The sequence below is a fragment of the Chionomys nivalis genome, chromosome 4 (assembly GCF_950005125.1).
Source record: "Chionomys nivalis chromosome 4, mChiNiv1.1, whole genome shotgun sequence".
Taxonomy (NCBI): domain Eukaryota; kingdom Metazoa; phylum Chordata; class Mammalia; order Rodentia; family Cricetidae; genus Chionomys; species Chionomys nivalis.
The window spans coordinates 103,212,612-103,231,499 of NC_080089.1; the positions used below are offsets into that span (position 1 = coordinate 103,212,612).

Below are 18,888 nucleotides of genomic sequence, written 5' to 3' on the forward strand. Positions count from 1 at the left end.
GGGTAAGAGTACTTGGTGCTTTTCCAGAGAATCTACGTGCAGTTCCCAGCATGGCAACTCACAACCACCTGTTACTGCCATCCCCCCACAGGATCTGATGCCCTCTTCTGGCCTCTGTGGGCACTGCATGCATGTGGTGCAAAAGCCCTACATGGACCCCCAGCACTTGGAAGAAGGAGGCAGGTGGATTTCTGTGAATTTCAAAGCTAGCCTAGTCTACATAGTGAGCTCCAGGCCAACCAAGGGCCACATAGAGAGTAGAGAGACCTTGTCTCACCGCCCCCAAAACAACAACAAAAAACAAACAAAAAAGAAACCCTATATCCAGACACTAAAAATGAACAAAAAGACATGGGCTGGAGATGTAGCTCAATTGGTAGCATCCTACCTTGTCTAGTGTACACAAAAGCCCTGCATAAAAACCAGGCATGTTGATGCACACCTGTAACCCCAGGCTTTGGCAGGTTAGAAGTTTAATGTCATCCTCAGCTCCACAGAAAGTTCGAGGTTAATGCCGGGCGGTGATGGCGCACGCCTTTAATCCCAGCACTCGGGAGGCAGAGGCAGGCGAATCTCTGTGAGTTCGAGACCAGCCTGGTCTACAAGAGCTAGTTCCAGGACAGGCTCCAAAACCACAGAGAAACCCTGTCTCGAAAAACCAAAAAAAAAAAAAAAAAAAAAAAAAAGTTCGAGGTTAGCTTGGTATACATGAGACCTTGTCTATGGAAGTTTTAAAAAATGTTTAAATAAAGACACTTTATTTACAGATAATATAAAATAAACCACAGGACAAACTACTGGGTAGGGAGGGGAGGGGATAATCCCCATCATAGTCATCCTCTCTAACCCAGAGTAACTTATAAAAAAATTAAAAAGGCCTGGGCAGGGGCTGGACTGGAAGCACCTTTGCTGATGGGGGTTGGGCCTGCCATCCTCAGCCATGTTGTTCTAGAGCACAGTAGACACTTGACTCTCCCCTCAGAGTCCCAGGCCTGGCAAACATGGGGCATAGCTACAAGGACAGTTAGTGGCCAATGCAGAGGCTCCCCAGCTAAGGACCCTGGCTTCTTCCCTACAGGGCTGGGAATCAGTAGGTGGGTAAGTGACTCTGGGGGCAGGCATGGGGTGGACGTTATTGCAGTGCTCCAGCCAACTTCCTCCGGGCCGTGGAAGAGGGTCTATACTGGGTTCGGGAGCAGCCATGTCAGGGCAGGAGTGTGGGGTCTTCAAAGCGATGATGTCGTTGAGTCTACCACCTCACGGCCGTTGCAAACGGTGGGAACAAACTGGGATCCAGACCCTGGGGAAAGGTGACCAGAGGTTGGGACTGACCCCAAAAGGCAGCAAGAGAAGTAGGGCTATGGAGGTGAACATCAATCACGCCTCTCGCTGGTGTCCAGTGTTGCCTTGAGAGTACCCCACTCACAGACAAGGGATTTCAGCATGCAGTCCTGGGGAGTGGACTTCATGCCTGGGAGCTGGGCAGGAAAGGCGACCTAGGAGGGGAGGGTTTAGAATGCTAACCTTGACCAAGGTTGGCACTGGCCCTGGGGGCAGTGCTGCCAAAGCGGCTGGTAGGTGCGCGGTGGCTCACCACGTTCTTCTGCGGCTGGAAAAGGATGATATGCAGCTTGGGTGCAAAGAGGCAGCCGAGCACCACAGAGCCACTGAGGCTGACCGACACGCACATGGTAGTGGTCTGTACCTGTGAGGGTGAGTGAGAGAACGGGCACAGGTCAAGGAGGGTATTCCAAAGGCCTGGGCCTGGGCCCGTGACCCCTCCTTAGGCAGAGGCAGGGTAACACAGCAAGCATCACTGAACAGTCCTTTGGCTGAGCCCTGAAGAAAGATGATAACAATCCCAGTGTCAGCCCCAGTTTTTGGCAAGGCACACCCAAATGAAAGCTGAATTGTGAACATGAAAGGGTGCATGTATGTGTAGCGGTGTATGCATGCAAGGGGTGTATGCATAGGGGTGTGTGCATGCGAGGGGTGCAGGTAAGAGTACATTCGTGTAGAGGCATGCATATCAGCGTGGGTGTATGTGTGTAGTAGCGAGTATGCAGAGGGGTATGAGCAAGTGTTTGTGGGAGGGGATGGATGCGTGGACAAGATCTGTGTGTGTTTTATGTGCCAGGACGTGTGTGTGCACATACTTGTAGATGCATAAGGGAATGTATATGATCTTCACATATGCAGGCATGTGTGTTTGTGCCCAAGTATGTGCATGCATGGTTGATTACTGCGTCTCTCCAGTGAGTCTTTAGCTGCTTCGGATGGGCATGCAAATGCAAATCATATGCAAATACAGGCTGAGTCAGAGCAGATTCCCTCCCCAGCCTTGGCCTCCACTACCCAAGCAGGTGGCCCAGCAGGTGGAAGCCGGGCAGCCAAGCCCAGCAATGCCCTCCCCCCCCCCCGCCACCCCCAGCAGCGCACTACCACACCTCTGTCTTGGGAAAAGGGCCCACGGCAGAGATTGCCAGTTTTCCAGTTCCCTTCATTGTTAAGACCATCAGTTTAGACCCCGCTCTGGACTCCCAAGCTGAGTGACTGGAGCCTGGGACTGACTCTCCCTGAGTCTCTACTTCATCAGCTAAACAGGGGAGCTGTGGAGTTTGCTTGAGTCATGAGGATTAACCAAGATAAAACCCTCTTATTATTCGGAGCTCAGCTCATCTGCCACCTCCTCAGAGAGACCTTCCCAGGCCATCTCATCTGAAGGAGCTGTTGCCTGTTGGAGTCGAGGACACCCCTTGAGACTCTCTGCCAATTGGAACCATTTGCTTGAAAGCCACCAACTGGAGAACAGTTGTCAACTCATTTGGTTTTCTTTGCCCTCCCTCAGCAGCTCTTCCACTCCCCTTGCTTTTCTTTATGTGTTGACCCCACCTCTATCTCCAGAAGACCCTTCCCTGGAACAAGGCAGAGCCTGCACTCTCTGGAACATTGTTTGTTCTGCATCCCAGCTCCTCCCAGATTTGGGGATGGCATCAGAGTCCTGACACCTGGCTGCCCCGCCCCCAAATTCCCATCTTCCTGGACATTTCTCTAACCTTTCTTTTTCCCTTACAACCTCTTATCAGGGTCCATTTGACTTCTTGAAACTTTAGAGTTAACAGCAGATAAAATGAGACAGCAGGAAAGAGTGGGCTTTTGCCACAGACAGCTTACCCGATAATCACTGGAGGTGACATAGAAGATGGGAAGGAAGGCCAGCCAGATGATGCAGGTGGTGTACATGGTGAAGCCAATGAACTTGGCTTCATTGAAGTTCTCTGGGCACTTTCGGGTCTTGAAGGCATAGAGCGTGCAGAGAGCAATGAGGAGCACATTGTAAGCCAGTGAGCCGAGCATGCTGGCGTCACGGTGGTTACAGCGCAACGTCACTACCTCCCGCCGTTCAGGGGCTGTCTCCTTGCCTATGCCTGGTGCCTCCACCACCAGCCAGGCAGCAACAATGAGCAGCTGGCCCGAGATAAGTGCCAGGCAGATGGCCACCTGTGAGGCAGGACTGATGAAGCGTGGCCGCTGGGCACCTTCCCGGGCCCCGCCAAAGATTCGAGCAATGCGATTGGTCTTAGTGAGGAGGGCTGAGTAGCAGACAGAGAAGGCAGTGCCCAGACCGAGGCGCCGTAAGGTACACACTGCCGTGGAAGGCTTGGCAATAAAAATGAAGGTCATACAGTAGCAGAGGAAGACACCTCCCAGCAGAATGTAGCAAAGCTCTCGACCAGAGGCCTTAACTACAGGCGTAGCATTATGCCTTATGAAGACACCCAACACAAAGAGGGTGGCCAGGGCACCCAGGCAGGCAATGGTGACAGGTCCCACTGCCCAGGCATCACCCCAGCGGATATACTCCTGGGGCAGCTCAAAGCAGCCAGTCAGACTGGCATTAGGCCAGTAGCCCAGACCACAGTCAGCACAGGTGAACTCATCCAGCCGGTACTCATAGGGCTGGCAGGGGATGCAGAGCCAGCAGCAGACCTCACCCGGCTGCACGCTCTTCACCTCATTCTGAAGGCAGGGCTCACTACAGCGAGAAGCAGGAAGGGGGCCAGCTGATGGGGAGGCCCATGGGATGAGGCTAGTGTCCAGGCTCAGACCTTCTGCCCAGTAGCCTACCTTCTGGTAGCGATAGCGCCCACTGCCTGCCCGCAGATAGGTGAAGATGTTATAGCGGCCGATACCATCACCAAAGCGGTCAAAGCGGACCTCGTTGTCAGTATCTGCTGGGCGGAAGGGGGCTGGGATGGAGGAGAGAAGAGGTCAGGTTGGTGAGTTACTCTGATGTGACCTTAACCTTCACCCTAAGGTAGAGCCTTAACCCCAGAGGCTACCTTTTCCAACACTGAAGCCCACTTTAATCCCAGCTACTTTCCTAAGACAGTTTATAACAAGCTACAACCCTAGACTCCAGCAACAAACCTCAGCTCCCACCGCCCTAAGCCCCAGATGGGCTTGTACCAATCCTATTAGGACTGGTACAATCTTAGATTTTACTCTTCAAATTCTAACTCTATCATAACACACAACATAGCTCTTTCACAGAAACTTAACGGAGATCCTAGTGCTAAACCAGGTCTCTAGCTGCAACACCCATTCCAGCCCCAGTCAATCCTAACTGGTCCATGGCAAACAGAATCCCAACCTCAGTGGCCACCTGAAAGCAGAGCCTTGCACAGGATGGCGACTGCCATCTCTATCCCCTGGTAACCTCCTGCCAGTTATTTGGAAATTCTATGCCGTTTCAGATAAGGGATCAGAACCCTCAGACTTTGGTACCCATGGAGGTGCTAGCAGCAGCCTTTACACCACCAGGATGCTGAAGGCAACTGTCCGCGTGGTTTAGGTCTGGACCAGACTATGCTCTGTCTCTCCTGGCAGCGTCTCCCGCTGCACCCTCAAAGGTTTCTCCTGGAGCCAAGCACAGTGATTCTGAGGCTCTTGCTCGTCTCAAAACTGCTACTTTAACTTTTTCTTTGAGAACACTCTGGTAGAAAAATGAAGATGAGGATGGGTGTGCTGGTGCACACCTATAATTCCTGCACTTGGGAGGCTGAGGTAGGAGAACTGCTATGAGTTTGAAGCTATCCTGGGCTACACAGTGAGTTTGAGGCAAGGCTAGACTATAAGCATGACCTATCTAAAAAAAAAAAGGTTTACAAAATCCATCAAGATTAATAATAGGGGGGCCAGAGAGATGGCTCAGTGGTCAAGAGCACTGGCTGTTCTCCCAGAGGATCCAGGTTCAATTCCCAGCACCCACATGGCAGCTCACAACTGTCCAGTTCCAGGGAATCTGACATCTTCATACGAAATGCACATAAAATAAAGTTAAATAAATATTTAAGAAAAAGATTAATAATAGAGGTTTCACTAAATAGGATGACTTCCTGTGGTTCACCCCGAACCTACCCTGATTTGAACTCTCACTCTGCCTGAGGATTAACTGGGTTCCCCGGCCAGATAGAGAGCCAGGAGCTAGAGGTAATGTCTAAGCAGTAGGCAGGGATCCTAGAGTCAGAACCAGTCCAAATTCCACTTTCTGGAATTTCTCAAAAACTGGAACCCCACCCTTGACTCCAGCTGGGGTCTTTTGGTTATGGTCCCTTTGTCCTCCCTTCCACAGTCCCTGACTATGTCCTTGTGTTACATCCTACGTCTCCTTAACAAGCAGTGAAACCTGAAGGCCAGCAGGTTAACAGACATGGGCCAGCGCTATTACCATCAAACTTGACGTTGAGCACGTAGTCTTTGTAGAGGCGGCGACCGTTGACAGGTCTCATGGCATCGCAGAGGTGGGTGGTGTTGGGACAGAGGGCACGGTGCATGTTATGCAGAGCGTGGGCCATGGCATACACTGCGTTGACCACAAACATGATCTTAGACTCCTGTTCGAAGGGCACAGCCCGCAGCGAGTGAGCTGCACAGTCTCGCTGCCGGAAGCTGCACTGGAACCTCTCTTCCCAGAACTCACGGAACCAGGGGTTCCGACTGTTGTTCCAGGGATCCAAGCTCTGGAAGTAGGAGGCAAAGTCACTGATGGGATAGGAGGCCAGCTCAATGGTGATAGCCCCCTCTGCAGCCCCTTCACTTCCTGCTACCACACTCTCCAGGGCCCCCCAGCCATCGCTGGCTACCCAGGTGAAGCTGGCGTTGAGGCGCTGGGTAGCTGCCAGTAGCTCACGGGCATCCTCGGACCTGGTGAAGAGCACGGCGACGCGGGCGCTGGGTTTCTGCAGCAGGGCTCGCACCACGCCCTCGAAGGCTGCCCGGCTCATGGCCCGGCCCACCTTCTCCGAAGTGGCCACACAGATGTTTCGTGCACGAGCCTCGAGCTCAAAGGCCTCAATGCCGGTCTCTCCGTAGTCACCCTCAGATGCCACGGTCGACACGTAAGTCCAGTTGAAGAAACGGAGAATCTCAGCCATGGCCTTGGCTTGGAAGAAGTCCGGGGGTACAGTGCGAGCGAAGTAGTCGTAACGGGACTTGTCGCTCAGCTTGGCACTGGTGGAGGCATAGCTGATCTGTGGGATCTGAAACAGCCGCAGGAGATTGGCCACCTGGGCAAAGGTGGAGAGGGTAAAGGTCAGAGACCATTCTAAACAAGCACTGGAACCAGTCCCTATACCTATGGGATTCCACAGGTCACCACTGAGGGGACCTAGCTATGAGTCCAAATTTGCTGTGTCTTCTGCCTAGAGACTGAAGATTTCTCTTCTCCCCAAAGGACTGAGAGGGAGAACACTCAGGGCCACAAGTTGCACCCGACCGAGGAAGGCCTGGAGCAGGGAGAGGCTGGCACTCAGCAACACCAGCATAGAGAGACAGTGGGTGGCATCTGGGATATTCAGAGATGCCAGTCTCTCTCATTGTTTGGTGCAGGTAGCCCTTCTTAAGGGCCAATTCTCATGGGAGGCTGGAGAAATGTCACCCCAGGAAAAAAGGCCTAGAACCAAGGGTCCAAAGTCTGGGAAGCCCAAGCTGGTCTCAGCTGGGTACCTAAGCATGGAATGAACAAGGCTTCCTGCTCTACTACTGACTTCCTGACACCCCGTTTCTTAATCTTTGGTCCCCATGGCCGCAAGAATGGGGTTCATCTGAGAGCTCAGCAGCTGGTGGATGAATGGAAGCGCAGGTACCACAGGAGAGGACTAGGGCCCTTGTAAATGGGATACAGGCTCTCAGGCGGTCCAGAGCTCAGATATCTCTTCACACTTTCTCCCTCTGTACCCCTCTAACAAAACCCCCTCTGAGCTTGGGTTCTCACTGAATCACAAACTGCTGAGCAGTTGAAGATGATGAGTGTAGGGGGCTTTGGATCCAGCATGTGGAAACTGACAGTAACATGTGCAAGGCAGAGGGGCTGGAATGAGGGGGAGTCACTAACGGGCTGGCACAACCTAAGCACTAAAGGCTGGGCGACGCTGACCAGGACAGGAGAAGAAAAGCAGTCTGACTCGGAAAGATGGGCCCTGATAGAGAAAGGCGGCTTAGAACTGCAAGGGGGCAGCTGTGCTTCTGCAGACACATGCATGGGGCCCTGGAGAAAACCGTGGGAAAGGGGGTTGCCGGCAAACACCCCAGAGGCCTCTGGGACAGCAGATATAGGTGCCGGCAGGGCCACACTTGTCCGAGCAGCCACTAACACCGCCATTAGCTAGGATTAGTCAGGTAGGTTCCACCAGGTCCTGAAGCTCCTAAACGATCATCCGAGGTCAGGGGTCAAAGGACCAGTTAAATGGCAGAGACCTCTCCTGAGGAAAGTGATGCCCTCACCAAGGTCCCCAGATAGTCCCCAGCCCTGATTCCAGATCTTCTCTGATCTCTCTGCACCTACACTGGACATAGAAAGGAAAGGACATGGGCGAGGAGACCCCATCAGGAAGTGGGAAGAGCCCCAGCTAGGCCAAAGCAGTCAAGTGAGACCATGCATTCGGTCCAGGGAGAACAGCGGAAAGCTGCTAGGCTGCAGCTGGATCCACGGCTGCAGCCTAGCAGGGGAACCCTCTGCTGACACCTTGTGGAAGAACAAGTGGTGGTGGTGGGGTTCCTAACCTCCCTCCCTCAAATTCTGCATCACCTGAAGATCATCAGCCACCCTCCCCATATACATTCTCACCCAACTGCTCTTCCCCTTGGTCCCCACCTCGTTTCTCTGGCTACTCCATGCTTCTATGTCTACCCTGTCAAACCCAGATGGAAATGATCTGACAGACTGGGTTGATAGCCCTGATTTCATACTTTCTTTTTGCTACTCTGTTGATTTATGACCTGCTTTCCCCATGAGCCTGCTTTCTTGCCTATAAAATGGGTTAGTACTGAGAGCAGCTCATATTAACTATGCCCCTATGACCTGCCTGGCCCTATGATACACACTATCATCTTGTGAAATTTCTACTACAAACCTAAAAGTAGAAAGTGTTATTAATCTTATTTTATAAAGAGGAAGCTGAGACATCATAGAAAACAAAAACCTGTCCAGAGCCATGCAATTAGTACGATGGGGAGCAAGGATTCAGTCCTGAGGCTGCTTCAGAGGCTGCCTAGAAACCTTTTTGGGATACTTAATATCAGGTGTGTGTGTGTCTGTGTGTGTGTGTCTGTGTGTGTGTGTCTGTGTGTGTAACAGGATGATTCTGTTTTCTCTCCTTTCCCCCTGAAAGGAGTTTCTCTTATATAGTCTCTAGAACAGACCCTAACATGGCCAGGGAACTTTTTTTTTTTTTTTGCCTTTTTTAGGAAACGATTGAAAGGATAATGGTGGTGTCCTTCCAATGCATTCATCCAGGAAGTCCCTTCTCATCAGGAATGCTGGACCACCCTTTCCAGCCTCCCTTCCTCAAACCCATTTGGGTGATTTCCACGTACCTGGATGGAGACATCACTGTAGGAGCCACCAATGACACCGGTGATGGCCGTGGGAGCATCGCTATGGGTGGCATAGGAACCATCGGGACAGATGTGGCGTGAGCCGTCAGCACCACGACTGAGTGAGGCCCGCACAAAGTCCAGTGCCTGCTCCAGGGCGTGTGTATCCTTGGAGCAGCTGTCGAGGATGTGTGCACCCAAGCGCACACCAGGCAGCAGGTGGGGGTCGCGGTTGATGCGGTCCAGTGCAAAAAGCATGGCCTCTAAGCGCTGTATGCCACGGTGCTCATTGACAGGACCACACTCCTCTGCTGGGCCACCCTTCTGGTGCACTGGGAACAGCCCACCCAGCACCAGGTCCCCCTCCAGGGTCAGCACCTTCTTGGCTGGGCCCTCAGCCACAGCACCCCACAGCAGCAGCAGTGCCAGAAACCCAAGCAGTGATCCCATGGCCCCAAAGGGGACGGTTAGGTCCAGCAGACCAGGGTCTTCAAGGGATGAGGATAAACTCAGCAAAGGCAAAGAAAGGAGGAAACAGAGGCCAGGAAAGGACAGACAGGAAGAGAGATGAGAAGGGGGCCAGTTCCTGCAGAGAGATAGACAGACAAACAGGGAAAAGTAGAACCAGAGAGTGGCTGCTCCCTTTTATTTCCAGCTTTCCCTCTGACTCTGTTCTTCCCACATCCCCTTCCCAGGTACTCAGGAGTCATGATGAGGGTGATGTCACTAACTATGCTGAGAAGCTCCTGGGCTACCTCCTAGGTCTGTCTCTCAGCTTTGCCCTAATCTTGGCTAGAGATGGGCTCCGTGTCCCTACCAAACTCAGAAAAGGGCAGGGAGGGTGGGAGTGGGGGCCCAGGCAGAGGGCAGGGCAACTAGCCATTGCCAAATCCTACACAAAACAAAGGGCCTATGCTAACCTCCTAGGAGACTCATAGAATAGTGGCTGAGGCCATGGCAGCTACATGCTCTGGGATCTAGCTCCCATTGCGAGCCTTGGATTTCCAGAGCAGGGGCACTGGAAGACCCACCACAGGAGGGAAGAGTCTCTATGGGATAGTTTTAAGCCCAACAGAAACTGAAGCCCCAGTGAACACCCAGGGTGCTAGACTCTGGTTCTTAAAGGGCCAGTCCCCCAAGTCTCCTGAATGAGAAAGAAATGGAGAGACCCTGAGCCCAGAGAAATAGCAAGGTAGAGGGACTGGCCCCAGAGCAGGTACCAAGGCTTAAATCAACAGAGTAAATAGATGTGGACGTATATGTGTGTCACAGGTGGGGGACAATTAACCTGGTGAACAGGGATGGAGCTGAGCTGTGGATGCCCAAGCCATACATGGGAAGCCATTGGAGACTTAGTGTCTCTCTTCGGTCACTTCAAGCCCAGTAGATGTCATTTCTAGCCTTCCCCTCCTCGGCTTTTGACCGACCTTAGAGTTCCCCTCCCATCCTCTTCCGTCTGCACCCTATCACCTGCACCTAGTCATCCACCCTACATTATCCCTACACAGGCAGGCTCTTAAAATCATGCAGACTGGGAGAGGAACACATCTTTCCTCGGGATTGAAAAGGAAACTACAGCTTAAGGGGACAGCAACTAGTTCCAGGACCCCCGTCCTGGCCACAGAGACTAAGGCTTCTCACTGGGCTAGTCTTCTGTGGGAGCCAGGGCAGGGGAACTCGGAGCTTGTGAAGACCCCAAAGAAGCAGCTTAGCCAGGCAAACAGGAGAGAGAGTGAGGGGTAAAGACGAACACAGATGGGGCAGAAACCCAAGGGAGGCCCTGATGGAAGCTGAGACAGGGAAGGGGGCAGAACCTGGGAGTCCAGCTGAGGGGCAGGACCACAAAAATCTGAGAGGGCAAGCGAACCTGAGAGGCTGAGACAAAGACAGAGGCACAGACAGAAAGAAGGACCAGAGGACGCTGGAGCAGGAGGCACTGGGAAGCGCGATGCAGGGCGTGCGTTCTCTTGGGAAGGCGGGGTGCCCGGGACGGTCTTCCCGCTTCCCGGAGCTCCCAGAAAGCGCTGTCTGGACGCCTTGGCCTGGGTACTCCAGAACTCGAGGACCCGCGGGGCCCCGGGTTGTGGGGTCAGGGCTAAAAAAGGTTGGCAGTGACCGCGGCACCACAGGCTAACCCTACCTGGCGCGCCCAGCTCTGGCGCGGGGCTCCGGTTCCCGCTTGCTGGCTCTCTCGCTGGCTCTGTGCTCTCCGCCCGCCCGCCCTGCCGCTTTCAATCGCGGCCTGCCCCGCCCCCGGCCCCGGCCCGCCTCCAGCCCCTCCTCCGTTCCACCGGACTCCTAGTCCCGTGTCCCGTCCCCCCCCCCCCCCCCCCCCCCGCCCCAGTTCAGCCTGCACCTCCCGCTTTGCAGGACCTCTAGTCTCCGGGGCTCCCAGCCTAGTGCCTCCAGTAGCCTCCAGCAGATCCCGCTCTTGACAGAGCCGCAGGGCCTGGAGCTGTCCACCGTGTGGTGCTGAATCCCCGGGCGCTCCCACTCTGCGCTGGAGCAGGTGTCTCTCAGCCCCCTCTGGCCCTGATTCAGACTGGGGACCCGGCAGGAACTAGGTGTGAGGCACTGGCCTGGGAAGGTCACTGAGCTAGCACAGTTTTATGGGTTCTTATATGTCACAGAGTAAGAGGTGGACCTTGGGGTTGAGAGCTAACACCAGAGCTTGGGGTACATAGGAGGTAGGTGGGGGTGAGGTGGGGTGCTTGGCTGTTTTCCCAACCATTCTCTCCACCCAGGGATGGCAGTTCAGTCTACATGGTAGACAGGCCCCATGTGAGAGCTAAGGCCTGAGTCACTAGGAAGAAAAGATTAGGAGGAGGGGAGGTCAGATGATGGGGCCTCCCCTTCCTTCCCATAGATGACCTTTAAAGCTAACGCCCCTCCCCCATGAATCTCTGCTTCTATGTGCCAAAAGGGCATTTATCATAGAGGTGACAGGCCATGGGGACGGAAGGGTTTCAGGGTAAAGGACTGGAATTCCTGAGGGACCTGCTGGGCCTGGGTTAGGGGTTAGAAGGGCAGGGAGTGGGGGTTAGAAGGTGAGGCGACTAAGAAAGGCTTCAAGAATTGGCTGCTGCGTAGGAGCTGGAACCTGAGCAGGAGCCTGAGCAGAGGGAGGACAGCTCTGAGAAGATGCTCTCGACTCTTCCCTCCCACAGCAGGATGGGGAAGGCCATCCCTGAGTAGGGGGTGGTGGGTAAGCTCTGTAGTGCCAGGCTGTGCTGAAGGATCTAGAGAGGCTTATGCTCAGATTTGGCCTCTGAGCTTGTCCTATCTGGCCCTGGCATCTATATACCCCAATAAGCACCAGGGCACAATATCCCCACCCAAACCTCCAGCGTTGACCTGTCTTCCGCAGGTGTCAGTGGACGCAAGGTCAGCTCGGATAGGTGATAAAATGCCATGCCCAGACCTCTTAGGCATCTCTCCCTACATGAGCATGTGGCGTCTGGGGCAGGGGGCATGACAAAGCTAGGCCTTTTCTCTGGACACAGAAACCGGATGCCCCTTTGCTCTGTAAAGAACACAGCTTTTTAAACAAAACAGACACATCAAACCCAAACAAACAAGCCCAACCACTAATGGGAGACAAGGTGATAGCGGGATGAGGGTTCAGAGCTGTCAGACAAGGCTGGGGAGACAGACATGCCGTCTTTCAGATCCTGCTCTGCCACCGGCTGCTCTCACCCTTTGGCTGGCTCGGAAAGACTGCTCCCTGGGGTGAGTGAGTGATAGGCCGGGCTCTTGGAGCAGAGGGGCTGACAGCAGGAGGGTGCTGAGGTGAGGTGAGAAACTGCAGAGAGATCCCAGCCATACTTCCAGCCCACTCACTAAGGCAGCCTCACCGAAGATATGGGGCTTTCCACACAGATGTTGATGTACACAAAGGCAGCACAAGAAGCCCATCACACGGCCTGCAGCAAGCAAGCTGCAATATCCCACTGCAGCACAGATCACCGATGACACTCAGCTGTGTAGCCACCGCTCCTGGCTGGGCACACAGGCAAGAACACAATTCACCAAACAGACACAGCTATACTCATGTACACAACTGCACATATATAAATGTAGCTGTAATTATACATGTGGACAACACCCAAAAATCTGCATCTATATATCCATATACATACAGCTGCACACACAGACTTGGTCACACAGCCACAGCAGTACATATATATGGACACGCAGCCAAACATGCCCACCCCAACACAGCTGCAATCATGGACACAACAAAGCTACACTCATAGCTTCATACATGGAGACACAGTGAAACACACACATTTTACACATGAACACATAACCATATACACACAGACCTATATACAAAGTCCACATACATGCCTCCATCTAGCTAGCCTCGCATATATAAAATGCATATAAATGTGACCACACAAACAGAAGGAATAGCAACATACACACATAGCCACACACAGCCATGTCTAAGTATTATCACAGGGACACAGCCTCACCCATGGTAGACATACACATACCCGGGAACAAAGACACTGGCAGGCCCGGCAGGGGTCTCTTCAGCTGCTGAGAAGGTCCCAGCATGAGCACAGCCATATGGATACTACAGACACAAAGGCATCTCTGGGGTGCACGGAGTCTGTGAGTTCCCTACTCCTGAGACCTGGAGTGCACGCCTTGCTCTGCTATCCAGCAGCAAGGGGAACCCTGTAGGGCTGCTGTAATGCAGGGGTGACTCTACTGGGGTGATAGAACAGGGGATGAAGGGCCTTCAAAACCCCTCTGGTCAGAGTTCTCAGTCATGTTCCTTCTCTTTGGGGTTTGGGTGCTCCTGCCCAATGCCAATCTATACCCAACATAGAACAAACAAACACACAACTCAAATCCAGGTGAAACAAGAAAGTAATTCCACTTTATTCTGGGTTCTCAAAGCTCCAATGAGTCCGCAAAAAGTTGGCAGCCCAGGAGGCTGGTGCAGATAACAGTCTCTGGCTCCTTCAGCCCTGGGAGCCAAAGGGCAGTGAAGAGGTTTAGGCTTGGGGTAGGAGAACTCAGGCCCCTGGTACTCCCAGCCTAAGCTGGGCAGGTTAAGGAAAAGGGGGCTGGAGAGTTTGCTCAGTTCCTTATCAAATGCACCACAGGAGGGCTAAGGGCTTGTGGTCACTCCTCACCCCTCTCAGGAGTGCTGAGCTCCCGAGTAGGCCCCAGAAGCTTGGCTTCAGGGCTCAGTCTGGGTTCCCCCAAGGGCCCCTCGCCCTCCAGGTCCAGCTCCTCAAAAGATGAGCCGCTGGCACCCGATTCACTGTAGCTGTGCTCGCTGCGGTTATCGCCATCATCCCAGCCACGGCTGCTTGCCCCAGGAGAAAGTGTGGTGGCTGAAGTCTCCCGACTGCCAGGGCGCACCTCCAGGCTTACAGAGCTTGTATCGCTTGTGTCAGCTCCTGTGGCCAGGACAAGGGAGCACTGGTTAGCCGACCCCCACATACTGTCAAAGGTCCCTCCTTCAGGGTCAGGGCAAGGGCTCTACCACCAGCTCAGGAACTGAGCACGCAGAGTCCACTCATGAATAATACAGTCGCCCTGCCTCAGGAGGCCCATTCCAGCTGCCCTCTGCCCTCTGCCCTGATAGAGTCAAGGGAGTCTGAAGGGTGGAAGAGAGCAGGAGAGAGGAACAGCTGCTGTGCACTTCTCTCCCTAGCCTAAATTAGCTCCCGTTCCCTGCACTTTCACGAAGCCACTGACCCCTACCCCTGTGTCCATTAAGGGCCACTCAGCCTGAGGGTAGAACAAAGGAGACCCAAATAGTCTGCTCTACCCTTCATTTTCAGGCTCGTGAGTGGTCTGTCCAGGGACAGCTACAGAACACTGCCCGTGAGGCAGGAAGGCTGAAGAAAGGGCCAAGAGAACTGCTCTCCAGTCTATGCCCCCACAAAAGCCTCCTGAAGGAGCAATGATAGTCAGGACATCAGCTGGCTCCTTCCCCTAACCACACTGCATCCTCACATGAAGGAGGAGCTGAAGCAAGAGCAGGAAGAAATCCCAAGAAACACCCAGACAAAAGGAAGGAGAGTGCTAGGATGAAGCATTTTAAAGATTTTCTCCTCGTAGGCCTGAGAGAACCCAGGGGAATGCTCATCCACCCTGTCCCCACTCCAACCATTGATGCTTTTCAATCTGTCCCCTCTACTCCTTGTAATTCCTCCAAGTGGTCCTTTGTATACCCTGTCCAGGAGCAACCTCTCAGCCCATTTCTACAAACTAGAAGCACTGAATGCAGGTAGAAGGTGGGAAGGAGGAACTAACAGCCCAGGCCTACTGTGTGCAAGACTCTAGATTGGGAAATGGTCAACACATAATCTGAAGTATAAGTAAAGAGATGCAGCTGTCAAATCTGTTAAACATCATAGAAGGGGAGGGTAGGCTAGCTCACCCAGTTCCTGTCTCCAAGGTAATAAGGTCTTGAGCCAGGAGCAGTTGGAGACTGCTTGGTATTTGCACAGGCCCAGAGCTATCCTAGAGCCTCATGTGGGGCCTCGGGTAGTGAGGGTGAAGCAACATAATCCATTCTGTCTTCTGGGCCCTCCTAGCAAAGGCGAGATGAGCCCTGAAAGCGCCAGACTACTGGCCCTGGCCTCTCCCTTTCTGAGGCCTTTGGTGTGGCTCCCACAGAAGCAGGCCAGAGGAGCGCTGAGTTATGGGTAATCCCACTGACCCTGGGGCAGGACTCCAGCTCTTCATCCACTCACACTGTTATCAGTGTCTCAAGGGCTGCAGTCTGAAGGGTGTAACGGAGGGGTAGTTTCTCCCAGACCCCATTACTGTCAAGTTCTATCTACCTATCTACCTAATGGCTCACCCAAGACCCTTGTGTGTAGGGACCATCCTCTTCCCTTCCCACTCCTCAGAGTGATCAGAGGACAGAGCCCAGGAGTGCTTCCTTCAGTCCAGATGAAGATGGCTGCTGGGAACAGATGGACACTACTTATAAAAAAACTTTCCAAGGCAGGGTAGTGGTGCCCCTACAGTCCTACAGAAGGAGGTCCCTTTGTTGAGCCTGTGTCCCTTGAAAGAGGACCCTAGGCAAAGCAAAGGAGCATCTGAATTCCCAGAGCTGTTAGGCAGGGGATGCGAAGCTACCGCCTTTACCCAGTTCCTCCCTCTTTTCTGCCAACAGTCAATGCAAGGAGATCAAATATTCATCGCTTCTGTGGAGCTAAATAATACATCAATGTAATAACAGGCACAAGGCAGCTAATCACCCCCTTTCACCTCCCAGTCCCAGTCAGGGCCCCAGCAGGGAGGCAAGGAAGGACAGGCCAAGCCTTGGGTGGCCGGGCACCCACCACGCATTGCTGTGTAAGTGGCATGCACCTGGAGAGTGGCTACCCTGAGAGTCAGGACAGCCTCTGTCAAAGGTGGGCAGATCCCACAGCACCCACAGTAGGGAGTAGGCGGGCAGATGGGTGGGGAGGACAGGCCAAGGACCTCAGGGGTGTGGGAGCTGTGGCTGCAGCCAGCTGTATGCAGTGAGTGCCAAGTTGTCCTTTAACACTCCTGGCAGGCAGTGTTTGGGAGGGAAGGGAACTGGGTGGGTGGGCCAAGGAGGCAGGAAGCAGAGGAAGGTTGTAGGAAGGTCAAGGCACTCCTCCTTCCGACTGGGGGTTGCCTGGGCTTGCTGACCTTGTGCCATGTCCAATGCCCACAGTAGGGGCAGAAAGAGTATCTGCCGGGCACTACCAAGCAGAAGGGAGCCATACCCCATGGAGGTAATTAAGTGGCAGATGAAGTTAACTATGTTGGACACAAGCCCCAAGGGAGAGGAGAATGTCTCCCAGTAGCCTCCCTGCACCAGCCCCTGCCAACACATGCCTCTTTAGAGTGACCTTGGCTGTTGAAAACTGGACAGGCAAAAAGACTCCCAGAGAAGTAAAAAAGAGGGACAGTTCCTTTCCCCACAGCCCTGTTATCACCCCTAGAATTTCTGACTAACATAACACTTAACAGAACAGTCAGAAGTTGGGGCCCTCAGGATTACCTGGCATGTTACCAACGGGGTTTCTTGTCCATGAGTGTCATACAAGATCATGGCAGGACGGTGGGAACAGGTAAATGGCTTGTGGGCTTGAGCCTAGGGCATTGTAGTTACCAGCATGGCCTGGGCTCTGGTGGCAGGGGCTCTAGAAGGTGCCCTATACTGGAGACTGGAGAACACCGTGGTTCCTTTCTTACCTTCGGACTTAAGTTTAGCCCCACTTCCAGATAAGCCCCACCCAGATGACATTCACTCATCTGCCTAGGACATTAAGAATTACTATTGCATCTGAAGTGAATTCAGCCAGAGTTACCTGAAGAACATGTGTGAATCCACATTTATGTGGCTGCACATGTCTGAGAGCATGCAATTCTGCACGTGAGTCCTGATGTAAGGTATCACTTTCCTCCGCTGCCAAGTAGAGTCTACCTAGAATGCCAGCTCCTTATACAGAGGAGCCTCAACTGTGTCCTGAGATGTGCAGAAAAGGACTCTGGGCAGGGCCCCACCCCCACCCTTTTCTCCCACCTTTGGTACCTGTGCCATCCACCTGGGTGTCACTGGCCTCCAGAAGCCCTCGGCATTTCCGCTCTGTCTCCTTCACCTCTGGCACGTAGAAATCTCCTTGCCGTGCCAGGGGGCACATGAAATGGATCTGGTCTTGCTGGTAGATCTCCAGCCGAGGGTGAGCACACAGCTTCCGCTCCTACCAGTGTTGCAAAATGTGGTATAAGCACTACAGGGCCCTGACCAACTTGTCCCAAGGGAACTCTGGGAACTGTCTACAGTCTATTCCTTCTGGAGGAGCTAGTTGTGTTTTCTCTCCCAATCTCTTCCAGGCTTCAACCCCCTACTGAAAGAGGAACACAAGGAGCACTCCAGGCGTAGGACCCTACACTCCAGGAGCAGCGGTCTCATGACGAAGAATCCTTAGATCAGCAGTTTAAGTCATATGCTAAAACATCCCAAGAGTCTGGCCCTGCTAATAACCTATGTTTGTCTAGGACTAAACAGCTAGGACCATGGCTTAGGCACTCAAGCCAAGATCTGATATATCTGACTTTTTATCCTAGCACTTTGTGACCTCATCCCCTTTCTCCCCTAGACAATGCTGACTGACACAGAAATATCAGGGGAGGTCAGTGCCCCTGAAGCTGGGGCCTCCAGCCCCTGTGTATAGACATATTACTACAAACTTCTTTTACCACATCTCCATGGCTAGGTCTGTCAAACTCTGAAACTATCAAATATGGCTCCTGTACTTCCTTACACCTCATCCCAGGGTTTCTGCTGAAGAAGAAGCAGAATCTGAGCTAGAGGGTAGGTAGGAAAGACACGAGGTGACACTGGATATTATTACCTAATGGGCTAAACTACCAGCTTCTAGGGCCCCAGTTCTGACAGACACTCCACTCCCCTTTACCTAGACACAGATCGGTATTTCTTACCCTAGTGTATCAAAGCAGCAGACGTATGCCAGAGTTGCCCTGAGGCAGGCAGGAACCACCAGAATAGGGAGCAAGTGTCTCTCGATGTAGAATCTGCCCCCCCCTTTCCTGTGATGGGGCACAATTACCCACCAAGACAACCGTGAGGCCCCTGCCCTGTCACTGCTCACCCGCCAACCTTCACAACATGGTTATTTATAGTACCTGCCAGGCTCTCACCGTGAGCTCTAAAATGAGCTTTCCACTTAACAGTAATGAGAGACTTATCGCCTGGTTCAGAGAAGCCACTCCAGGACTCTACCTGTCTGACTGCCTGTCCAACCCAAGGGTTGAGGAACCTCCTCCAATTAAAAAGGGCCCATGGAGGGGAAAATGAAGGATGAAAAGTCTGAAAGGAGGACCCAACTAGGACCTTCAGTGCCAGCTAGAGAGAGAGAGTATATCAAGGAGGCCAGGTGGAGGCAGGTGGCCCAGCCTAGGTCAGTGGCAGCTCAGATCCAATCTCCACAAGTAATCCAGGCAAAGCCTTTCCTCCTGAGTATCCAGGCACTG

General features: G+C 53.2%; 2 protein-coding genes across 6 annotated transcripts in view; both read right to left on the reverse strand.

The window, feature by feature from the left end:
* Positions 1-747: 747 nt before the first annotated feature.
* Positions 748-11,076, reverse strand: Grm2 (glutamate metabotropic receptor 2). Of its 3 annotated transcripts, none has more exons than XM_057767391.1 (6): positions 11,018-11,076; positions 8,878-9,463; positions 5,732-6,569; positions 3,175-4,250; positions 1,525-1,705; positions 748-1,300 (listed from the first exon to the last, which is right to left on the reverse strand). In XM_057767391.1, exons 2-6 carry the CDS (start codon positions 9,325-9,327, stop codon positions 1,227-1,229), a joined length of 2,619 nt encoding a protein of 872 aa, XP_057623374.1. In that variant the 5' UTR covers positions 9,328-9,463; positions 11,018-11,076; the 3' UTR covers positions 748-1,226. The 3 variants fall into 3 exon arrangements, with proteins under 3 accessions (XP_057623374.1, XP_057623376.1, XP_057623375.1); XM_057767393.1 differs by having other exon boundaries at positions 3,175-3,294; positions 4,129-4,250; positions 8,878-11,065; XM_057767392.1 differs by having other exon boundaries at positions 3,175-3,660; positions 4,129-4,250; positions 8,878-11,065.
* A 2,664-nt stretch (positions 11,077-13,740) lies between these two features.
* The window catches only part of Tex264 (testis expressed 264, ER-phagy receptor), a 29,013-nt gene continuing 23,865 nt past the window's right edge, over positions 13,741-18,888 (reverse strand). For all 3 annotated transcript variants that reach the window (XM_057768823.1, XM_057768825.1, XM_057768824.1), the window contains exons 5-6: positions 17,426-17,594; positions 13,741-14,297 (exon numbers count right to left, since the gene is read on the reverse strand). In XM_057768823.1, coding sequence (XP_057624806.1) covers positions 14,017-14,297; positions 17,426-17,594 — 450 coding nt within the window. In that variant the 3' untranslated portion in view covers positions 13,741-14,016. The remainder of the gene's footprint in view (positions 14,298-17,425; positions 17,595-18,888) is intronic.